This window comes from Cydia splendana, chromosome Z (assembly GCF_910591565.1).
Source record: "Cydia splendana chromosome Z, ilCydSple1.2, whole genome shotgun sequence".
NCBI lineage: Eukaryota > Metazoa > Arthropoda > Insecta > Lepidoptera > Tortricidae > Cydia > Cydia splendana.
In genome coordinates this window covers 21,493,149-21,518,109 of record NC_085987.1, presented here as the reverse complement: position 1 = coordinate 21,518,109, position 24,961 = coordinate 21,493,149, and the positions used below count along the sequence as shown (strand labels likewise).

At 39.4% G+C, this 24,961-nt stretch overlaps 1 protein-coding gene across 8 annotated transcripts in view; it reads right to left on the bottom strand.

Moving 5' to 3' along the window:
- The window catches only part of LOC134804688 (FERM, ARHGEF and pleckstrin domain-containing protein 1), a 91,354-nt gene that overhangs the window by 45,169 nt on the left and 21,224 nt on the right, over window positions 1–24,961 (bottom strand). For 2 of the 8 annotated variants that reach the window (XM_063777803.1, XM_063777804.1), the window contains exons 9-15: window positions 22,955–23,115; window positions 22,026–22,100; window positions 20,447–20,577; window positions 18,914–19,083; window positions 15,933–15,959; window positions 12,439–12,525; window positions 703–12,155 (exon numbers count right to left, since the gene is read on the bottom strand). In XM_063777803.1, coding sequence (XP_063633873.1) covers window positions 786–12,155; window positions 12,439–12,525; window positions 15,933–15,959; window positions 18,914–19,083; window positions 20,447–20,577; window positions 22,026–22,100; window positions 22,955–23,115 — 12,021 coding nt within the window. In that variant the 3' untranslated portion in view covers window positions 703–785. Of the gene's footprint in view, window positions 1–702; window positions 12,156–12,438; window positions 12,526–15,932; window positions 15,960–18,913; window positions 19,084–20,446; window positions 20,578–22,025; window positions 22,103–22,954; window positions 23,116–24,961 lie in introns of those variants that run through there. The other 6 variants (XM_063777807.1, XM_063777811.1, XM_063777805.1 and 3 more) reach the window with 6 other exon arrangements.

The following is a 24,961-nucleotide window of genomic DNA, read 5'->3' as shown; positions in this document are numbered from 1 at the left end:
TATCTTTACGAGCTGGTGTGGTTAAAAATAATCTGTGTTATCAAATTAGTCTATAGGTAATTAGGTATTGGGACTACTGGCTAGGGTACATATGCTCTATGCGGCGTACCGCCCGGTCAACCGCATATAAACATATGTCCTGTGTCAAACTACTCAAACTTGTCTTGCTGCACGCGACTACTACTATTTATATTTTTCATGTTATTGCACATTTCAATAAGTTCAGTAGCAACCATCAGGTCAAACAGATGTTAAAAGCTGGCTGTGCGTAGCTACGATCTCGATGTAAGTAGAAACAAGCTAGGCGACTAGAAACAGACTGCTGTACGGTTACCATCAGTTTGTCACTGACATAAACGCCGTCGAGAACGTAATTTACTTTCTATACATCCCGTTTGCACTAATATGCGAGTGCGAGCGAGATGTATAGAAAGTAAATTACGTTCTCGACGGCGTTTATGTCAGTGACAAACTGATGGTAGCCGTACTGTTGTGATATTAACCACATCATAGTTACACAAACTACGGTGAGCCGGACGGTAAGACGCAACGCGAGCAACGATACACGGCCTAACAATTTTATAGTTTTCTGTTTAACAAATAATATAATAAATTACCCTATTATATATGTTTAATATGTATATATATATCAATATCTATAACAATCGTGTTAATTAGATTAAAACCCTTTAAAACGCAGAGTAAATACGTAACATTCACGTATATTGAATGATATCAACGAATTAGAATAACAGACCAATTAGATCTAAGGATTTTGTTACATTTTAATCGTTTTCATCTTCAGAACATAGAGGCGGAGGGAGTGTAGAAACGTCAAATTTTTGTTCAGGGCTGTCACTGGATGCCTGAGAGTCAACGTAATGACTAGAATAAAATCTTTCGACGTTATTAAGACTGAACCGTTGATCCAGATCTCTCGAGTAATGTTCCTGGCCAGATTCGCCAACCTCACGCAGCTCATGTTCATATTGCGGGTAACAATCTTGGGTTTGATACATACCAATGTCATCGTATTGCTCAGGATAAGGACTACCCCTATATCGTTCATATTCATCTTTATCCTGAGGCAACTCTGAATCGGAATAAACCATCGAATCTCCACGTGCAAAAAGGTAACTGCTTGATTTAGATATCTTTGGAGCTCTTTTAATAGTATCCACTGGGTAAGCGTAATCGTCCGAATCTTCTCTGTCGCTTTGTTCTGCAAAAAACGACGTCCGAGATTGAACCTGCCCAGATGATTCTCCAAGAGATTTTTCGTCGGATTGTCTGAACACACTAGACGATTTAGATTTCTTTAAAGATGACTGACGACTACTTTTATTTGAATAAGATAGCCGGGGAGGACTATCTTCTGGCACATACGATGGTTCTTGAGAATCCAAATAAGGATGTCTCAGACGACCCAACCTATCAAACCGCGGAAATCCCATCTCGTCTTCATCAGCAGAAGACCCAAATCCTTGAAATTGCACTGGAGTAATATTAATGGGAAACGGTTGTGTATCGTAAGGCGAATTTTTATACTGCCTATAATCGCCTTGTTCATCATCTTCTGAATAACTTACGGGCTCAGCAATGTCATAGTTTTTAGAATCAGCTTTTGATATTTCAGAAGACCCTGATTCGACTTCTGGAATATAACTATCGGAGCATTCCGAACTCTCCATGCGACGTAGCGTTTCTTCTACGGCCAAATATTTCGTGCCTTGTGGCTTATCACTTTCAGAAGAACACTGGCTCTTGGTAGAATCTTCTTCTAACACGTCTTGAATTTTTTCCTGTCTCTTTCGTGTGCCCGTAACCTGTTTTTTTCTTCTAAATGTTTTCATTCGCTCTCTTGGATCTCTAATGACGTCCAATGAGCTGTCAGTATCGTTCCCACTAGGAGGACTTTTGAGAGATATATTCCGTGCCAACAAAGATTTTTTGACGGGGGCTTTTATAGGCTGTATTGGAGGAGACTCCGAACTAAGGCTGCTAGAATAATAAGGCGAGCACCGAGACAAAGGGGTTTTCCCAGATCGTTCTCCGGGTTTTTTATCGTATAAATCCCGATGCACGGATGGTATTTCTGGTACAGCTATAACAGGCAGTTCGGAGGAAGTTAAGTAATGTTCATGAAAAGACCAACTTTTAGGCTTGGTGCGATATTGTTGAGATATTTTATATTCTTTTATTTGATTCTTTGATAATGTTTTATCGTCATAGCTGGCATGTTTGGCTAAAGGTTTATAATCAGAGCGCATAAATTGATTACCTATATCTTCTCGAATAATGTTGGAAAATTCTTGGCTTTGATAACGTTCACTGTGCTTTTCTTCTTGGCTGTATAACTGAGACGGTATATCGATGTCCAACTCAGGTTGAGGTCCTACAAAAAATGTTTTAAACCCACTGTCCTCGCTTTGGCAACGTAGAGTGGTTTTCGTATAGCGGGAAGTTTGCTCTTCACAGCTCAAACTTTTAGGTGGAGCCTTTTGGTATCTTTCATGATTATCCTCTTTAACGTTTGCTATGCCTTTTAGTCTTTGTTCGAATCGAAGCACTGCATCAGGATTTTTTTGGAGACTGCTCAGAGAACTGGAGCTTGATTTATCAGATTTATCACTATAGCTAATTGACGAAGACTTGTCAGTTTTGCTAGCGTAATTTGCGGTTAATCGCAGCACAGGCATGAGATTTGAAGGTTCTTTGGTTATTGATGTTTTCTTTGAATAATTTTCTTCAGTTTCCTGCTTATCATCTAATGACAAAACAGCTTCTTTTTTTATTGTATCATCTGATTTGGTATCTTCGACTTCTAGTTGATCTTCTCGGGCAGTAGCTATTAATGTGTGACTTGTGCTAGCGGACCAATCAGAAATAGACTGAGCTAGTGTTAAGGTGCTATCACTTTTGGTTCCAGAGCTACTATCAATTCCTTTTCTAGATATAGTAGTTTCTGAACTGCATAGTTTATCATACTTAATATTTTCAGTACTTTTATCTAAACTACTGCTTTTAGAACCTTGATCTGCTTGTGATCCAATTTTGACTTTTTGATCCGATATCTTACTTGCAAGGGAAGAAGAATGTACTTTAACAACGACATTATCGGATTTGTCGCTTTTCGGCACTGAAATGGCCGAGATGCTTTCAGATGCAGAAAGATTAGCATACTGGCGAACTGTATTTGTTCCGGTAGACCACTCAGAAATGCTTAAACAAATAGAGGTGTCTTCCGAATGCGAACTATGAGTACATTTTTTCTGAGGTAAGCCAATTTTGACAGTGCCATCCAGATCGGTGCCAAATGAACTTGTTTCTTCTTCTGAATGACTGCTGTGGCTACAACGTTTGCATGTGCTCGAGCTACCAGTACTCAATTTAGTCATCGCGCGTACAGTATCATCAGCATTAGTCTGAGACAGAAGATCATCTATCGAAGTATCTGAATTATTAGAACCACATGAATACTTTGGTGTTCCGACCTGAGAAAATCCTTTTTCTAAATCTGGCGATAGTGATTTACTATCACCCCCGAAGACGTCATCAGCGAACAAGGGGTCATCCTCGAAAATGGGACTATCAGTAGTAGGTGATTTCAATGGCTGACTAATAATAACTTTGTCTTCCAAACTGCTCCTAACGCCAACAGATTTATGTTCAGTGCGAGAACAACATGAACCCATGTCACCAATAAGACAAGAAGCTTTACTAATCGTTCCGCTTAAGCATGACTGATCGTAATTGGGCACCACGCCCTTGTTTAAGCACGCAGTCTCGTCTTCTTTTTCTAACGGTTCAACCATGTATCCAGACTGTTCGTAAGGTATCATTTTACTACTTTTGATTACATTTCCACCTCCTTTTTTCTGTGCCTGTTTCACGGATTTTACATCTTGGCCATCCTTTTCATAATCTTCATCATTGTTTAGCGTATCACTATCATCATCAGAACCTTGCATATTTCCTTTAGAACTTTCAGGCTGAATAGTGACCTTCATAGCTTGTTCGGGCTCGTTACTCATATAATATATATGGACTTTTTCTACAATTGGAGTCTCTAATAAACTTGAAGGCGGAGAGGGCCATTGATCATAATCACTCGATCTTCTGGTACTATTAACGTCTGGTACTTTAGACGCTTGAGGTGGAAGTTCAGGTAACGGCCAGTCGTCAGAGTCTTGACTTTCACTAGGGGGATATTGTTTTAATGGAGTCGTGCGAGTGTCCGTGCTAATTTTTTGAAAGTCTTCATGGAAGACTTTGGATTCCTGATTACTTGAGGTCTTAGTTTTCTTGTCTATGTCTTTTTTAGATTCTGAATACATTTCACTTATTTTGCCCTGATCTATTGGTATATCAGGCATCTCAGCGGAAGTTCTTCTATCCGTATCCGAAATATAAGCTACATTAGCGTTACTAGGTGGGTCCGAACTGAGACTAGCTTGATGGTCACTAGAATTCAAAGACTCTTCATTAATACTTTCAGATCTTGAACAAGCCTTGGTCGAATCTTCATCTGCACTCGTCTTTTCTGAAGCTGTGCTACGTTCAGATATTCTAGACAAAGTGCGACCAAAGTTTTGTCCATAACCAATAACAACGTCGGTTGCTGTAGACGACGTAGCTGGGTATAAAAAGTTAACAGGAAAATCGTTAAGGTCATCTGCAAAGTCAGTTTCAAAAAACCCACCCCTGTCCCCTGCCACTTCTAACGATTCGGAAGAATTTGCTGAAGGCGCATTCTTGGAAAATGTTTGAAAGTCATCGACCGACCGTTGGCTATTAAATTCAAAGACTTCTTTATTTAATGTCAAGCTTTCATAACCTTCATGATCTTGTGGTATCCACGCTTCTTCTATACTTGTACTATTTTCACTCCCTGAAGCCCCAAAGAATGGCCTCCATGTTGGCTTTAATTCTTCGCCACGCCTATACGCTTCACCTAAAGAACCTGAAGTTGATTCAGTAGTTTCAAAAGATCCCCTGGATTCAACACTTAGTGAACCTCTAGAATCCATGCTCGATTTAGAGGAACTTTTTTGCTCGTCAAGGCGTCCTTTTCTTCTCGAAGAGGAATCATCTACACTTAGGGAACCTTTAGATGTGGTAGTAGTTGTATCCATACTTGATTTAGATGAACTTTTTTGGTCAGTATCTTTAAGAGCCCTCTTCTTCATAAGTTCTTTTTCGAAAGACGAGGAAGTAATAACATTTCCATCATCATCAAAATCAATAGTTGTGTTTTGGTCTTCTTGAGATATAGTGATTGCAATTTTCGTTTTCTTTATTGTTCGTGGTAAATCTTTTTTAACATCTTTAGATGCAGCTGATTGACTAGATTCAGATTCTTCAATAACACATTTGCCTATTTTATCTAAGCCACTTTTTCTCACATTAGGTCTTGAAAGCTGTTCAACAGTTTTATCAACAGATTCCGAACTGGAATCTGAATCAGTCGGAGCTTTCTGTGAATCCACTGGTCCTTGTTTTTCTAGTGTGGGTGTAGGTGATTTCCTAGTACTGAATTTTGATGGACTTCGGGGACTCTCAATGCGATTTAATTCAGGAATGGGGGAAGGAGATTTAGAATTTGATTTTGAATGTTCGCTTGATAAGATAGATTGTGAAACTAGATGTTCTTCTCCATACTCCATTGACTGCTTAAGTTCTTCGAGGCACTCTCTATCTTTTTTGTTTAATTTCTCTATATCTTGAGATATGCCTAATGGCCTAGCAATAGAACAACTTACGCTGGACTCATCGTCTATGGAGCTACCTTTCATGTTAGCACTAGAAGGGCTAACATCCTTTTCTATGCTCGTCCAACTAGTGGACTCTGAGCTGCGAGACCGTTCAGCGCTTAATTTCAACAGTTCACTACGTCTCGATTTCGCTGTTAGTAAAACCTTTTGGTCTGTTGGTGATACCTCATTTGTACTCCCTGAGCTGCCAGTATGTTCTCCAGATTCAGGTTTTTTTGTGGATTTTGAGGTATTTGAGTCAATAAAGGGTATATTTTCCAACGTAGGACTGTTTTCTTGGGGAGGTGTTACGATGATTTTGTTTTTATTTTTCCATTTAGATGGTAAATCAATGGATTTTGGTTTATCTTTACTCGCCATAATACCCTTATCTGTGTCAGATTCAGACAAAATTTGTGATTCTTGACGTAAAAACTCTACTAAACTTGCAGAGGATTCATCAAAAGTACCTTGCGTGTCTAAACCTTTTTTGCTTCTTTTCATAACGGTCGTATCCGACAACGGTAACTCTGTTGACTCTGTGAAGCCATCATAATCCATACCTCCCCAGGAATTAGCCTCATCACTTCTACCTCGAGAAAATTTCGTATCAAGGTCTTTCTTCGAAGCTTGGTCTTGATCAGAAGAACTATCAGCATCTATGTAAGGCAAAGAAATTCCCAACACGTGACTTTCATCGAACAGCTTTAATTCACTTACTTCAGTAAGAGATTCTTCTTCGCTTGTTAATCGCGCTACTTCAGGCTTCCTGTCGGAGGCAAGTAAGCTTTGGACATTTTGATTACTTTTACTTCCATGCAATTCAGTTTGTCTTTGTTTATTGTATATATCTATTTTTCTACGTTCCATTATTACCGTCTGAGTATCATTTTCTAAAACAGTATTAGTCGAGTTAGTTACCCATTCAATTGAGGAATCACCTGATTTATCTGTGTAACTATGTGACGGAGATACAATTTTCGCATATTTATCCTCAGTGTCTTCCTCTTTTACGGTAGGATGAACGTCTACTTTAACAACTTCCTGTTTAAAGTATCGATCTACAGCTGTAGGTAACAACTCGGGTATGATTGGAGGCGTAACATAATTTCTGTCGAGACTTTTAGATTTTAATTTAGAATCAATATGGACATCAACTTTACGTTCTAAGCTCTTTGATTTTATACTAGATTGAATTTTTTGATAAACAACTTTGCCTTCAATTTGTTGCTTTATTTCTTGTTTTTTGGATAAAGTTTTCGGTGACTTTTGTAAATCCTCAATATCATCAAATTTATCTTCTAGCGATTGGCTGGATTTGTCATCCATGCTCTTGTTCATCTTACTACTAGCCTTCGATGACTTTGGATCTTCAAAACTGCGGCTAATTTTCCCACTCAGTTTGTTATCTAGTTTTTTCGGGGATTTAGCAATAAAAACATGATCTTCAGCCTTGCTACTGATTTTAGTTTCTATTATAATTTTATCTCCCTCCGTTTTAACCAAGATTTTATCTTCAGGAGGAGGAAATGCTGGCATCGTGTCTTTTACAGGGCTGATGAGTGTTTTTGTTTGCTTCAGAGCTGCTTCGAATAACATTTGTTGCTTTTCCTTACGTTTTGCTATTTCTGTATCGCTTTCTTCTTGCGACTTGGTCCTTTCCTTGCTACTTCCACGTCTCACTTCCATTTTCTCCAACGATTTTGACTTCTCTTTCATTGTTTTCTTAGACATTTGTTCCAATTCTTGACTTTTAGCTCGTACCATATCTAGAGGAGGTACTGTAAGAAAATCTGGACGTTCCTTTAAAGATGATGGCAGTGACTTTTGAGTTTGTAATGCCTTAACTTTAGTGGCATTGGTGTCAAGAGATCCACCTTTATTTAATTTATTGCTGTTTTTCTGCTTTTCATCGGGACGAGATTTTAAAGTCAATTTCTTCTTTTCTTTTCTTTTGATTCTTTCTATATCTGGAACTATTTGATCTTCACTTAAATCTGATAACTTTCTTATGCTGCCTCTGGGTGAATTTAATGAAGATGTCGGAGACCTCGATGGAGATTTTGATAAAGGTGACCTAGACAAAGGCGACCTACTTAACGGTGATCGGTTAGGAGACTTTATTTGCGATTTCAATTTAGTCATATCATACCTTCTCTTGAATGATCGTGGGCGACGTTGTTCGACCAAATCGTCCAATAACTGAAGCTCTTCAGTATCAATTACTATGGATTTTAAATCTTTTGGAGTCTCAGATGGCTGATCTTCTTCAACTTCCTCAATTTTACTTATGTTATCGCCTATTTTTGCATACATTTTCTGATTTTTATCATCAATTAGAGGTTTTTCTTCCAATATTTCTCCTTCTTCGTTTATGTCTTCAACCGTATCATCTTTAGACGAAAATGCATTCATAGGTGGCAATCTATGCAGCTGTATAACAGGTGTATCTAAACTCTTAGCTCTACGGCTAACAGTTGGAGAATCTTGTGTAGCTTTTTGACGCTGTAAAGTAAAAACCGAACCTTCGGATAGATTCAACCTAGCATGAGCAAATAAAATCGGAGTGCCGCCGGTTTTACGAAGCATAGGGGAAATCAATTCATCGCGTAAACTCTTTTTGATATCAAGTCTATTTGAGTCTTTTTTAGATTCTTTTGTAAGATCGTTCTTTTCCTCGGACGGCGTAAGTATTCCTGTCACTTTTTGGATTTCCATGTCAGCTAAATGTTCGTCGTCACTTTTCAGAAATTCAGTACTTTCTAATATTGGCGATGGGATATTTTCATTATATTCCCAGGTAGAACTTTCTTTGCTGAGTTGCTTAACTTCTGGAGTTTTAATAGCTATATCGTCCTCAGAACTAGGAATTGAAATTGACCGTTCAGAAATCCTTCGTAACTCTGTAGCATTTCCGGAAATACTCTCAAGTATTTGAGGATTGTACTTTGCCTCTAGTTCAACTAATCTCCTACACTGAGGTGGGGAACCTTCAATTTCAGTAGAGCTCATTGTTTGGCCTCTATGCCAAGCACCTGAAGTAATTTTATCATACTCAAGCTGTAAGATTGGTTCGAGATCTTTACGGGATTGCGGTGGTGAAAATTCAAGCTTAGGTGCCGCTTCAGTTGTACCAAACACATCATCCGAGTCAACACTTTCATCGTCAGAGGAGAAGGAAGTAATCCTTATTTTGTTATTAGTTTTACCTTTTATTTTACAACAGCTTCCTTTTTTTCCAGTTCCTCGAGCTTTTTGACCTCTTTTAGATGGTAGTTTATCTGATTTCGATTTAATATCCGCGCGTAGTTTTTCAGCTGCTGACATCGGTTTAGGGTCTTTACAAATAGGAGGCTGTTGAACATTACGGCCATTAATTGCAAACTTAATATCATGAGAATATTGTGTTTCCTGCCGTATACTGTCAGTTTTCGAACTAGTAGCAGAATCACTTTCGATTTGACTCAACTTTGAGTTTAAAGTTTCTAGAAGTGCCGGATCCAAATGTTTAGATATATCCCTTTTAGGACTTGGCAGATGCTGCAGTTGCCCACTCTTATCTACTTCTAATGTAACTGGGTCTACCTTGGACAAGTCAATATTTTGAGTAAACAAAAAGTCTCGATTCTCTACTTCTAAAAATTTTGATGCGTGATCGACTTGAACGCTGTTTCTAGGCGATTTTGAAGATTTAGGGGATTTGGGAGACTTTGGAGACTTTGGCGATTTCGGAGACTTCGGTGATTTTGGTGATTTCGGTGAACGTGGTGACTTAGGATGGTCGTGGTACTTGCATCTAGAATGCGCATTAAGAATGTGACGTCCATTTTGCGGCGGCAGCATTATAATATCAGGAGGTTGTCTCTTGTCTTCTAATGGAGACGGAGCTGTTCCGTTCATAACATGTCTTTTATGTAGTACATATGGTATGTCGTAACCATCATCAGGAATTTTTTTGTTGTCTTTAAAACCAGCTTTAAAGGCGTCAAATTCTTTAAAATAATTTTTTGGCAAATCAAATGGTGGACGTCCATGATCTGGGATTCTCGAGGGCAGTTCGAAATGGGAGCGCTTTGTTGCAATGGGTGGAGCGCTTGGTATTTGACGGAATATATAATCTTCGTCGCTAGATTCAGCAGGAGTTAAATCAATAGATTTCTGGTGCATCAAAACATGTCTTCGAGAGTTTACACTACTAAACCTAGGCCTATTAGCGAGGCTATTTGGATCACTTTTAGTCCGTTCTACAGTTGGATGCGTATATGGGATAGAGGTATCTGCCAAACGGCTGCTTGAACTAGTTTCAAGGATCAATTTAGGATTGTATTCGTCAAAATGCGTTTTAGCCATAAGTTCTTCTTTTAAATTTTCTTTCCTTACCATGTGCGTGTAAACTCTTCCCCGCATGGATTTATCAAACTCAGATTGCAAGATAGACGAAGTTCCCGGTTGAATTGAGGCAGTTTTAGCTTTATTTTTCGCATATTCAATACTATCCATAGCGGGCAGTATACGTACATTTACATCAGATTCATTGGATGATTCCTTTACAAGGTGCGAAGTGGTTGAATCTTTACTAAGTGAACTAGTCAATGACTCTATTTTCTCTTTATCGAAGCTAAATACAGTTTCAGAGGACCGGCGACGCTGGTAGCTCTGTATTTTTGACGCTCGACTACTATCGACTTCAGTGTCCAGGCCAACAATTTTTTCAGGCCATATATGAGTAGTTTGAGGAGGCATATCTTCTTCTTCTGTCGAGAAATCGTCCGTCTTTTTAGGAGGACTCACATCCGAATAATGAATGTACTGATCTAATTCCACATTCTGAAGACTTGCAGAATGCATAGGACTATGTTCTCGGTGTTTGTTATTACTCGGAAACGTAGAGTACGGGGTAGGGATGTGATAAAAATTGGGAGCATCTGACAAGTTTGCGATTAAGTCTTCATGCGATTTGTCGAAAAGAATCTTATCCCTATACTCTAGTTTTTCCATTTCGATAAAAGTAGATTGAGTATCATAAAAATCTTTATTAGAGTCAGGACTAGACGATGGCGATATAGGTTCAAAAGGATCTATGTATGCATTCTGTATACTAGTGACACTACGCCTTCTGATATTGACATCATTTTCAGTATCGTATAAGTTCTTTTTACAGTCGTAGTAGTCAGACTTCGAATCTTGACTCGATGTCCTCGAGCCCGATCTATCAGAACTTTTACTCTTCAAAGTTTCACGCGACTTCTTGCTGTCAGTGTGATATACACTATCTCGAGATTTTTTGCTTGACTCTGCGCTACTTTTAGATATTTTTTCACCAAAGTCACTTTTAGATTCTTGGCTCGAAGCTCTGGAACCAAGAGCTCTCTTTATTTCTTTATAAAAGCAGCCATCAGATCGAACGGAAAGTTTTTCCCGGGGCAAAATTCGCGGATCATCTAGAAGGAATGGATCAAGCGGTAGATCATTGTCACTTTTGTACTTAACGCTGTTCAAGTTAATATTCATGTCCTGGTCATCGACTTCAGATAGGTGAGACAGTGATTCATCGTCTGAAGGAAGGTCGTTACCTGAATCCAAAGAGCATGAACGAGTGTGCGCCACGGAACGAGGCAGCACTCTCGCGTAATGGCGGTTCTCTGAGCACTCATCGTCGGATCTTTCAATCAATTCGTAACTGTCATGTGAAATATCATCCTGAGACCCACTGCGAACAAACGTTGGTAAATCCAACCTAGGCTCACTAGTCGCCCCTGGAAAACTAGAGGAATAAGTTCTACCTATCATTTCCCTCTGTAATTCTATAGAACTTTGATTTCCGAGAATAAAAGCTAATGTACGAGCGTCGTCGTACCGCGTGATAGGCGAATCTACACAACGGTCTCCTACCGGATAGTAAGAATCTAAATCGGCAAACATGCTACGAGTGTCTCGTGTCTGTTTATTTGCTCTGCGTTTCGCACGGCCAGCGTCGTCGAAGCTAAAGTCGCGTAGGTTACGGCAGCTAGCACTGCGACGCCATACTAGTCTGGCGCGCAAGCCATCGTCCACTTCCTCGATGAGGAGCGACCCGCCCGATCGGCTAGACCGTGTAGAGGGGCAGGTCGAGTATATATTAGACTGCGACAGCTCATACTCGAGCCTCTCTGAGGATTTTTTAAAGCTGGAAGACTGTTTAGCGAGGAGAAACTCTGGATAAGGGCTAGGGTCCGGGGAGAGGGAGGCGGGACAGACGGTGGCAGGGCGGGTGGCAGTGTGAGTGTGCGTGAGCGTGGCCGTGGCCGGCGGAGGACTCTGACCTGTTGCAGGGCGCGGGGCACGAGGTGGCGGAGTGGGTGCGCGTGCGCGACCATTCGCGCGACACGAACTCGCCTGGCTCCATATACTCTCCGGAGAAACCTGATAAACAAAATATATCTTTGGAACTTTACCCAACATGTTTATTAACCTTTCATATGCCGGAACCCGGATCGACATTAGTAGGTATAGAGCTGTAATTAAAAAACATTTAGAATTCAATACTTACTGCATTTATCCACGATCCACGTATTATAATAGCGGCTAGCTATTCATACGAGAGGTTAAAGGGGAAAAATGTTCTTGGCTTGAGTTACTTTGTAGAAGTGGATAGTTCTATTCTTAGTTTAGTTTACCTGTACGTACACAATCGAATTTTACTGACCAACGGTGTCGTCGTCCGAAGAGGCAGAGGCGAATCCTCCGTAGGATGATGATTGACCTCTGCACGGGTCACTAGTTCGGGAGCCCCCTGCGGATACGAAAATTGCAAAGATAACAAAAGAAAACAAATATATTGAGTGCCCTGTACCCCGGAATACCAGTCTGATACATAGTAAATATGTTTATTTTTAAATGGGTCAATGAGGGCAGCTACATGATCTACTGCTTCTACGCGGAATTGAGCTTACGGGACTTTTACTTAAGTTCAAACTAATTAAACCAAAATGTAAAATAGTTATTTTTTTTAATCCTTCAATAAAGAGATAGCATAAAGGATCAATAAAATACCTATGTCTAATACTTTACATTTTTCAGACCACATTTCGGTGATTAAAAGATTAGACCCCCAACAGAAATGGGGTCGTATGTCATAAAAATTAAATGAAGGGTTTATCATCGACTGCATTTTTAACGTTGATAGATATTACTTGAAGAATTAGGGTAGGAGTTCAAAGATCATTTTAACGTTTAATAAAAGGTCAATTATCGTTATAAATAAACTTGACCTTGGCAGCGATAAATTCAGTAGCGGTCCCATTTAAAAATCCACCTATATGTGCATCATCCAAAGGCAATGAAGGGTAAGTTATGCACTTCGTCCAGTATCAAAACAAATAGGTTAGTCCATGCAAAGTGAGAGACGCCACCGTATTTATAGTCCGGTGGCCGGCTGTATGAAACCCACCTGATAAAAAAAGAATAAACTTCCTCTGCGGGGGTAGCTGACTTTTAGTAGCTTCAACTGCTCTTGGTCGGCCGAAGCTTAACTTGGCAAATTTTGCGCAAATGGCAAAAAAGGGGTACAAAAATTCATCAAAAAATAGTATGAAACTTGTATGGCAGGATAGCTGCCTTTGAGGACAGAAAAAAAATTATAAAAAAAATGTGGTCGGACTGCAATAACTGCCAGGCTGGTGAGGCCGACCAAGACATACGTCAACAGGTTTAAGTTAGCTATTATAATCCGTTTTTTTATTCTATTTTTCGATGTGGTAAATTGTAACTGTCGGTCGGAAAAAGGATTTGGCAACCTGCCAACATAGGATTTGGCCGACCACTTTTTTTTACTATCCTCAAAGGCAAGCTATCTTACCATACAAGTTTCATTCTATTTTTTTTGACGAATTTTTGTACCAATTTTTTGCCAATTGTACAAAATTTGCCAAGTTAAGCCTCGGCCGACCAAGAGCAGTTGAAGCTACTAAAAGTCAGCTACCCCCACAGCGTAGGCATTTTTTAATTTTTTTATCACGTGTGTTTCGTGCAGCCGGCCCCCGGACTATAGGACATGTTAAAGAATAAGATAGAACACTTCCGAGGAAGCGCCCCAGGGTAATGCTGAGACCGGAGGGCGCCGTGGTGGAATGTCATCCCAGTCGATCCCAGTGCGCCCTCACGAACGGCAGAGAGGGTGAAACGCCGGAGTGGGTTTAGTGGGTAGGGCCAAATTCTCCCCCTCTCTTGCCAGGAGAGGGGAAAGGAGCGGCGAGTCCCACACACCGTGCATAAACGCATTCCCACTCCGTCAAAAAAAAAAGGGGGTAATGCTGAGACGAATATTGCTTGAAAATGAGACACTGAGTGACTGTTGCAGAGTGCGACACACACTATAATACACTAACAAAAAAGTTAAATAACGAGGAACGGACATAATAACCATGCTTCCTTTCTAACATTCGTAAAACCCAGACAGAAAAAGAAAAGTGATAAGACGGAGAAATTATGAAAGTTGTAGACGTTCTCAGGCAAAAGACTGTTATTGATTTTAAATTTAAATAAATATTTAAAATAAAACCAGACTTAGTACACACAATAGCTTCAAGCGGCCAACTAGGGGATCAACGCCGTTTTCAGACCAACGCGCTCGTCAACTCGTCATAACGTTTTCGTGCGACAGAGACCATGGCTTCAGTCACCTGCTCCCCAAAACCTAAATTTTACATTCAACACTTGGTGCCTTCATTGCCTGGGAATAAATGGGTTGGTTTAGGCTCTCGTTTATATAACCACATGGTACTACATAGTGTGCAAGGATTTATTTATATAATTGAGGAGCTAATTTTGGAAGATCATAAGTCGAAATTAGTTCCAGGTAGGTATTTATAATGTATTCAGGCAGTGGCGGTACTTCCATACAAGCCCAAAAGCCGGGCTTGCCTTAGATGCCTTACCGAAATTACGTAGTGATAAGATCAATAATCAATATAGATTATTTTTAAACCGCGCGCCAAATGAACCCGTATTATTAAATTCAAGCAACAGCGCGCGGACCGCGGCGCCAGCGTGTTGCAAATTTTTGCCGTGGTGGCGCCTCGTCCGCGCGGAAGAAATCAGGCGTAGAATGTTCTAGCTATCCTGCTCGCACTCGTTGGCTTGCAACCGGTCTTGCTTTTTCGCCCCGTTCTAGGCGCTCTTAGCCTACAAACCGCCATAGAACGATGTAACTATTTGTTGGTATGTATAGCAATTTTATAAGGCGATTTAAGCCTGGCTTTTGGTGTGAAGTTAGCTGCATAAGTTCGCACGGGTACGCGTTTACTTCAAGTGTATTATTATTTAGTCGAGTCGGAAGTAACGAAAGCTCAATTTATTTAAGTGAATTTGAATTAAGTAGTGAATGTGGATTTGTTCGTTTGTTGTGACGTTTATAAGTGTTAACAATTGATGAAGTTGTTCCTTGTGACGGTATGAGATGCGTCCACATAATATTACTCAACGAAGGCAAGGTAAAATCGTTAAATTTTGTAGAAAAACGGGATATCATGTCAGCGCCAAAACCAACACCCGACTTGTGTATTCTCAGAAAAGTCAGTCGCATTAAGAGCAAATTTTGTACAGCCGTTTACAAAACACAAGGATTGTTGGTTTACTCCAATTAAGGCGTAATTAGAGTAACAGAGAAAGAAGGTAGGCCCTCTGATATGTTTGTAAAATTCTATCTTGTAGTTATAGTAGTACCTATAGTATGCCCTGTGCGCTTTGATAGCTCGCCGCGATACTTACGCTAGCAAATTCATTCATTCTTCATGTTCAAAGTGAGATTGGACATTTATTACGAAAACATATATTTCGGCTTGCCTTACTCCAAAACCGTAGGCACGCCACTGTATTCAGGTGATATTATTGTAATGTAATTGTAATTAAGGTCAATGTTCTCGAATAATAATATTAATAATCAATATTATTGTCAGATTCTAAGAAGGGTACAAAACCACCGTTTATTCCCTTCAACGTTAAGTGTTGGTTATTTAACTTATACCTACACACCGGGTGTACTTAAGCATAGAAGTATATTATTGTATGTTGCTTCTTACATTTGAAGAAAATGTATATTCTATTTTGAAAACTATTTGTGTACATACATACAATAAAAAACGAGTATTCTTTTGCAAGCGAACGTCTAACACCAAAGGTTTTCAGTAAAAAAGCGCTTACGATTTGCTTGCAGTACAGTTTTGATAGCTGAAATAAACAAAAAACGAAATATGCTATAAAAAATGTTCAAACAATTTGACGAAAAAATTGGTTAATCGACCAAATGACAATAAAATAATAAAGTAAGGCCGGCTTAAAGCTTGCATGAGAATTTCAGTCAATATATTAACATTTCTAATTGTAGTTTGACGTACGATTAAGAGGGGGCGTAAAGCCAAGAAATTAAAAAAGGAATGAAAGATAATGGCGCTTCGCGCGAAACTTGTGACGGAGGATTAGGCGATCTCACGGCTTTTAATGTACCTCAATAACTCCGAAAGTACCTATAGTTCTGTTTAAAATGTTTCTAGTCATATCCCTCGGCTATATCACTAGCTATATGCTGATATACTAAACTGATATTGCTGTGTGCTGTGTAATTGCTGTGTGGTAACGATATATAATTGAAAATAATTAAAAAATAGACATGTTTTCGTGTTTTTAGGGTTCCGTACCCAAAGAGTAAAACGGACCCTATTACTAAGACTCCGCTGTCCGTCCGTCTGTCACGAGGCTGTATCTCGCGAACCGTGATAGCTAGACAGTTGAAATTTTCACAGATGATGTATTTCTGTTGCCGCTATAACAACAAATACTAAAAACAGAATAAAATAAAGATTTAAGTGGGGGCTCCCATACAACAAACGTGATTTTTGAAATTTTGACCGAAGTTAAGCAACGTCGGGCGGGGTCAGTACTTGGATGGGTGACCGTTTTTTTTTTGCCGTTTTTTTGCATTATGGTACGGAACCCTCCGTGCGCGAGTCCGACTCGCACTTGTTTTTTCCTATCGAGCCAACTTCAACCTTTTAAGGATTTGGTTAGAGTCTGCCCTTGCATATACAGGGTGGGCCAAAAGGGTGTTGGCAGTTTGAAAATTGAATAAAAAAAAATTCAAATCATACAACATATTTAATACTACTTTTAAAAACACAAGTTATGGAAATTTTATGACTCAAAATAATGTGTAGATTAGTGGCCAACCTGAGTTTCTAGGCGCTCTTGAAGGCAAAATCTCAAAAGATGGATTTTTTTTCGAAATATTCCCCTCGGGGATATAGGCGATTTTCCGAATTTTTTTCCATTTGAGCTGCTCAAAATCTTTCGAATTTGAGTCATAGACTACAGATTTGAGGTAATACCACAGAAAAAAAATCAAAAGGACGGAGATCGGGGCTGGGTGGTGGCCATTTGTTATCATTCCTTACGGAAATGAGATGAGCATCTGATTGGCAAAATGAAGTTGGTTATTCGCATCATTTGGTTTTAATTCATAAACAAACTGAATGTTTTAAACCTTAAGATGCAAATTATGCTTCAAAACTTGTCGCAATGTTGATTTTTTTATTGTCCGTAGCCCAAACTCTCTTACGCGTTGATTGTTGCGGATTTTGCCGAACGCTTGCTCCACAATGTCGGCCGTTCTCTCAGAGGCTGGGCGTCCGCCAGGCATTATTGCTATGGTCGAGCTGGTTGTTTCAACCATTATGATCAATTTGCGTATAACATTAACACTTGGAACTCACGTTAATCTCGTAAATGATATTCCTGTCGATACACCCATGGTGCAGTAATCAACGATTTAGGGTTCTGGTAAAAAGCTCATACACAAAATGTAGGCTCCGTTCCTGTGTACTGCTCTATGCCATTAAAATTTCCACGAAACGAGGCGTATAGCAACATACCCCCCCGCCGCACCCCGCCAAGCGGTTTTGAAAAATTCAAGATTAAAACTACCAACACGCTTTTGGCCCACCCTATACTTAGTTTAGTTTCTGTGTAGTTTTTTTATGGTATTGGCCAAGCCGTTTTTACAAATAAAAACGTGTAAAAATTCAATATAAAAACTACAATCTTGCGTTAGCCCCCTCTCAACGTAGATAATTTTACAGTTATTATATTTTAATATGTTATACCTGTTAAGTTAGCTGCCTAGATAACGACGTTATATAACATGTATAGTAACTTAAAACCATTTACTCAAAGCCATTAATGTTTATGTCAGAAATATAAGATTGGTACCTGTTTCATTTGAATTCAGACACTTTTTACGGCAGTTCTAAAAATAATATTTTTTTCCAATTTTTCAAACTTTACCAAAATTTCTATTTTTATTGTTTATTTACATTCACATTAATATGTAACAGCATCTAAAGCGCACCTGAAAGACAGGCGTCAAAATTCATGCTAAAGTTTCAATTTCCGCCGGGTTACAAATAAACAATAATCAAAACGTCAGGTTATTGTAATAATTACCTAGGTTACTTATTAATTAACAGTTCTCAAAGCACATGAGCGTTGTCGATATCAACAGTGCACACTTACAGATGTAGCGCATAGTTTTCCATCGGATTTTCTAGTAAACGTTCGTACTTGTCAGTTTGTAACTTTATACTTCAGTCAACCTTAGTACTTTTTGTAGCGAGACTGACTGAAATTAGCAAGACACGTTCGTACGTTTCCGTGAAATTACGATGGAAAATAATTATGCACTACATCTGTACCTACATATCAACAGTGCACAGAACGTATGCACCGTCATTAAACTCATAAATCTAAAACGTAAACAAGCTTTACAAAGACGTTTAACCGACTTCAAAAAGAAGGTACTTGAGAAATTTATTAAACAATTTAATGCCACAAAACGTGCTCAGAAGCTACTAGAAAGCATGTCATTACAAAGAACTCCTGTTCCCCATCAACCAGTTTTGACAAATTGGTTTTCGTTGCTATAAATATACAGGGTGTTTAAAAAATAATTCCGCTGCGCTGCCTTCCGCACCCAGTCAGAGGGCTCTATTTGCATCTCTTCATTCTTTTCAGAACATCCTTATATCGTAAGTACTGGCCACCGCTTTTACGCGTACCATTCTGGAGTAGGTATATAATAAATAAATGAACAATGAATATTAAAGCCGTATAGTGAGCCGCATGGGTCGTACCTTGTCCCTCGTGGCGGCATAGGCGGTAGCTGTGAGCGGCGGGCGAGGCGCGCCCTCCGAAGGTCGCCGAGTGCGCCGCGCCGCCTGCGCCGCCTCCTCCGCCGTGTAGCCCTTCATCATCAGAGAAGCCTCCAGGTAGTGAGGTTGCTTGTCCCACTCCAGGGAAATCGCTGAACAGATACAAATTATTGCTTACGACACTGCTCATATTATCCTTTTGCAGTTACAATTCGATTTCTAATGTGAATAACGACTCTGTATATTATATATACCATAGTCTAAGAAAACATGGTCTTCTCTTCCCAGAGTGACACAAGCCTACGTCACAATAACATTGCCACTTTGTATAGCGCTATTGCATACTATTATATAGCGCTGTCGCATGATGACGTAGGCTTGTGTCAGTCACGTGGTCGGAAGAGAGTACCAGGCGGAGTATATTATTATACCATGAGAAATATTTTTCTTCGCGTATTAGTTTTAGGTTTTCATTCATACAACTTATGCCTCTCGCATCGAATGATGGTGCCTATGACAGTTCATTTTTATATGGGTTACTTGTATGCTGTACTTGTAATGTATTGTATACATTTCTAAATGAATATTATCATCATATATATAAAATTGAAAAACCAGAACGGAATAAAAAAAGAGCGAAGAAGAGAGATGGCGCCTTACAAATTTCTAAAAAAGTTTTTGACACGTATCTCGAATACAACGCACGTATTATAAGAAAAAACTGTTTAAATCTATTATCTACATATGAGAATAAAACTAGAATATAAAAACTATCGCTTTCGATGCGTATTTAATTTACAATAAGGAAAAGAAATTTTCATAACAATCTTCATTTTACGACTTCGACCATTTCTCGGGAACTCTCGGTTGCTTTCGTTTGGCGGTGCTACAGATTAGACCAAATAATCCGTAAGTTAAAGTAAACTAAATTATATTTGTCATGTTGGTATACAGGTATTTCTGAGTTTTTTTACACGAAGTAAAATAAAAAGTGCTGCCAACCTCAACCTGATTAGTCCATAGCCCATACGAGTGAATTATGCCATTTATGACATATCAATCAACTAAATATAAGACAAACTCTTTATTTCATTTACGCGAGCGGAGCTGCGGGCCCGTCTAGTAATAATATATTATAATAATATTTTTAATATAAAATATTTTTTGAAATTACTTTTACAAGTTATATAACACATTAATTCATTTAGAAATGTAACATTTAAATAATACAAATATACGGTAAAAACATATATCTTCAATGTTTTTTTTAATTAAGCCCAACTCAAGAGACTTGAAGGAACTGTCATAAGGACCATTATTCGAAACGAGAGGTATAGTTGTATAGTTTCCAAACAACCAACCGAACTTCAATGTATATGTATATGACCGTAACAAGTATCACATAAGATTGTTCAAATTATCATATTTGTTGAGAATTGAGTATCGGCAACAATGCATCGAGCATGTAGTAGGTAAATGTGATAAAAGTAATCGTTAGTGGTATTTATTACGTACCGTCAGAGCCAGGCGGCAGCGGCAGCAGCGGATGGGCCGACACGCTCGCGTTCAGCGTGCCCTGCGCGGGCGCCTGAGACACGTTGCCGCGCGAGGAGCGCAGCGAGCGCGACGCTCGGAACGAGCCCGACCTGCCGACAGTCGGGCAGAGGATGGTGACACCAGCTTTTGGATCTGCGCGCGCGCGCCGCTCGCTACGATACGAGACTAAGCTTCGATCGTGCCCTCTACTAGTTCTTTAATGCCGTTCAGCCTCTAGCATCGTTTTGCCTATTATGCCTGAACGCTTGTAATGTAACCACATATCAAATCCATCACTTAACATCTTGTCTTTATTGGAAAAGGTACATACAGGGGTAATAAAATGAACTAATTTGTTTACTACCTATAATGTAGTCGATTTCCACATGTAAAACAAATTACATGCAAATCTAAGACAATATCCGTACTATAAATAATCATTCGCCTTGAAAAAGAAAAATTAACTTAATCTTAGCCCTTTCATGTTACGTTTTTGTTTTGCCTAATAATAAATAGAAAGCGCATCACGTTAGATTTTACGAGCGCGGCGCTGTATTTAGAGACAATGTGCAGTACGACAACAAGTACAGCACATTATTCATCGGAAATTCGATCAACCGAGAATGGATTTATTCCGATATTACCTACTCCATATTTTAAATTTGAACCATACATATCAAGACGGGCCTATTGGACAATCATGACTTGGAATAATTACTTGTATGCTGTACTTGTAATGTATTGTATACATATAAGCGAGTAACAGGACTGTGCGCAGGCCCGCTTAAAAAATCCCTTAATAAAACGACCACACCATCCTCTGACCGATTGTCGCAGCGCCGCACGACACAGCGAATACATCCGACGATAGATTTTTTTGAAAAAAAAGCGAAAGTCTCAATGGATACAGCGCATGCTCGAAAGTTCTATTCACCATTGAAATACATAAATACTATTGAAAGCCTTCCTCTAGCCTTTTATAATTAGTCGTTTTTAGGGACTTTTTACGTTAAATCATGCTTTTCTTTTGATTAGGTATAGACCTGTAACTTGTTTACACAAAACGCCCACAAGACAAAACCAAAAGCTAGTGTCACCCAATCCATGCCACCCACTCACCGTAGACGAACGCAACTTAAATTATCTAAACTTAAATTGTAACAGTACCAACCACTAAGATTTCCCTTATTTCTCTCTTAGGTACTCGTCTTAAAGTTTAACTGCACTACACGGTTGCTCTAGAAGCAAACACAAAGTATGCTTCAAGTGAATACCTCTCTCAGCGTTAAGCCATCATTAGTTAGTCAAACGACAAATGTTAAGCATTTCACTACGGCGCTCAGCTGACGTCAGTCATGGTTGAGTGTTCAACAAATAAAGAGCGACATCAATATTGGACTACCAAAGTACACATGTAGTCTTCAATTTTTACCGCTACGCTAGCTATTCCTGCTAAAGCTCTGGAGTATACTTTAGTATAACATGCCATTGTCTACAACCAACGTTACTCAATTAATAGCTAGGCTCGTATTGAAGACAGTTAAACAAAAAAGTATACCTTTGGAAAGTCTGTCTTTTCACATAGTTGTCTCTGACAAATTCAACAATTTGCTTCTGGGTTTTGCCGCTATACCTGTAAAATAATATTACATTCATCAAATTCTGACACCCTTATGACAACGATAAAAACTTATAACCGCGATATAGACTCGCTACGGGATTGCTAAATGATTCATGAATTTCATAATAAACCTATACCAAAATTTTATCTTATCTTTATCTTTATAAATAATCAAATCCTTTATTGTAAAACCGCACTCAGATCGGTAATTGTACTAATTGTCCTTATTTCTTACACATGTTTTAATGACACTTTTCGAAGAAGTTTTCATTTCAACAAAAAGGTTATTATCCTATCTCATTGAAATTCTTGACACGAGATCTTTTAAATGGAAGAGTCTTTATAGACTAGCTTACAATAAGCTATATTCCAAACTGGAAAAAGCGCTAATATGGCGACTTCAATTGACCTTATTTTAATACCACGTCAGTGGCAAACAAGCATTCGTCCTGCCTGATACTAAACGGTCACCGTAGCCTATGGGCACCTGAAACTTCAACAGCTTTATCGGGAAAACCTGACGTACGCATTGGCGTATGACGTTTATGAGCAATGTTTTTAAACAAACTTGAAATAAGCAAAATCCAGGCAATTCGTCATTCAACAGAATAAAGATATGTGTCCGGTAACATCTTGATAAATAATGTCTCACTAGCAATGAACTCTTTGAATGCTTAACTTTATAAACAAGAATGTCAGTCACATGCCAAGGTCCCGGGCGCAAGCGAGCTAATGTAAACCTTACTAAAAAAAGTGTGAAGGTTACTTTGACAGCGTACGTCATAACAGCTATAGTTGTCCATGGCGCGGTGGGCACGACTAGTAAGTAACGACGACTTTAGGTGTTCTTGGCGTTCATAACTCACCTAAACGAGGATCCTCTGGACATGACGCGCGTCTTGTGTCTCTGAATGCGCGGCACGCTGGAGCAGCGGAAGAACCCGTGGTTCTCCACGCACTTCTTCCAAAAGTTCTTGCACTCGTTGCGGCCCTCGAAAAAGAACTCGACGATATCGCGGTGATATCCCTAGAAAGAATATACTATACATAGAGTCAGACCTTGAAAAGTCTGCAGCGATTTTGGTAGCCCACGCAGTGCAAGTGTATTTTAAACGTCAAACTTCTATGAAATTATGATGTATAAATAACACTTACACTGCGTGGGCTATCAAATCCGCTGCAGACTTTTCTTGGTGCGACTCTATTACATTTCGGTACCTGCATTAAGAGCGCTCTTACAAGAAAAGTCGAAATAATGCAAAATTGATGATACTAGTCGACGAAATTCAGGACTTTGCGCTCATTATTAGAAACAATGAGTACTTGTTCCAGTAAAAGCGTCTTCTTATCTTTATAAATATCGTTGTAAATATTAGAAAAAGGACTTATTAAATTAGTAATGATTTTTTTTCTGATGGTCGTTTCCGAAAAACCCCGTGAAGCACTGAATGGCGAGCTCTTATTTGGAAATGTTGAGAATTTTACTCTGCTAAACCTGGCTATTTTGTATTACTAATACCCTGTACTTTAGGCATATCAAACTATATTTTTCCTACATACCTTTGAGAAAGAGAAAATCAAAGTAAAACGAACTCGATTTTCTCTCCGAAACAAGTGTCAATTCCTACGAAAATCTACTTTATATCGAAGTCATTTTCATACTCAAGCAATCTGCAACGTTTGCTTATACTGTTGGTATACATTAGTGTTTATGAAATTCTACTATAATTTTTTGGCAATTTTTTGAAAACTACTCTATATTACCGATGACGCGCGCTGCGCCAGCTCAGTGCCGCGGCAGAGCTTGTAGAGGCAGGACGTGTGTCGGTCGGCTCCGCACATTTTCAACGGCGACGACGAGGTTTTTTATCATTGTGTGCGGCGGGCGCCGTGTAAAACGCTATACTGTGTGCGTGTAAACCGCAACGAGAGACTTTGATCCTAGCACTGTTTTTATAGTATTATAATTTATAATGGTACAGTTTAATAAACAACCGGACAGGATTAAAAATATTTGAAACGACCTGACATTCTATATGTATTTATTTGACTCAAGATAGTACTCAGGGTCTGATGATGGAGCCGGAAGGTGGTCACCGGTACCAATCAACCATGCAACTAAACCACTTCGTGTTTAGGCTCGTTTTATTCGTCTCAACAAGATCTTTGACTTAAGATAGTACTCAGGGTCTGATGATGGAGCCGGAAGGTGGTCACCGGTACCAATCAACCATGCAACTAAACCACTTCGTGTTTGGGCTCGTTTGATTCGTCTCAACAAGATCTTTGGCACAAGATAATACTCAGGGTCTGATGATGGAGCCGGAAGGTGGTCACCGGTACCAATCAACCATGCAACTAAACCACTTCGTGTTTAGGCTCGTTTGATTCGTCTCAACAAGATCTTTGACACAAGATAGTACTCAGGGTCTGATGATGGAGCCGGCAGGTGGTCACCGGTACCAATCAACCATGCCACTAAACCACTTCGTGTTTAGGCTCGTTTTATTCGTTTCTATAAGATCTTTGACACAAGATAGTACTCAGGGTCTGATGTTGGAGCCGGAAGGTGGTCACCGGTACCAATCAACCATGCAACTAAACCACTTCGTGTTTGGGCTCGTTTGATTTGTCGCAACAAGATCTTTGACACAAGGTAGTACTGAGGGTCTGATGATGGATCCGGAAGGTGGTGACCGGTACCAATCAACCATGCAACTAAACCACTTCGTGTTTGGCTTCGTTCGATTCGTCGCAACAAGATCTTTGACACAAGTTAGTACTCAGGGTCTGATGATGGAGCTGGACTCCACCCACGGGTACCAGTCTACCCTGTAACTGAACCACTTCGTGTTTGGGCTCGTTTGATTTGT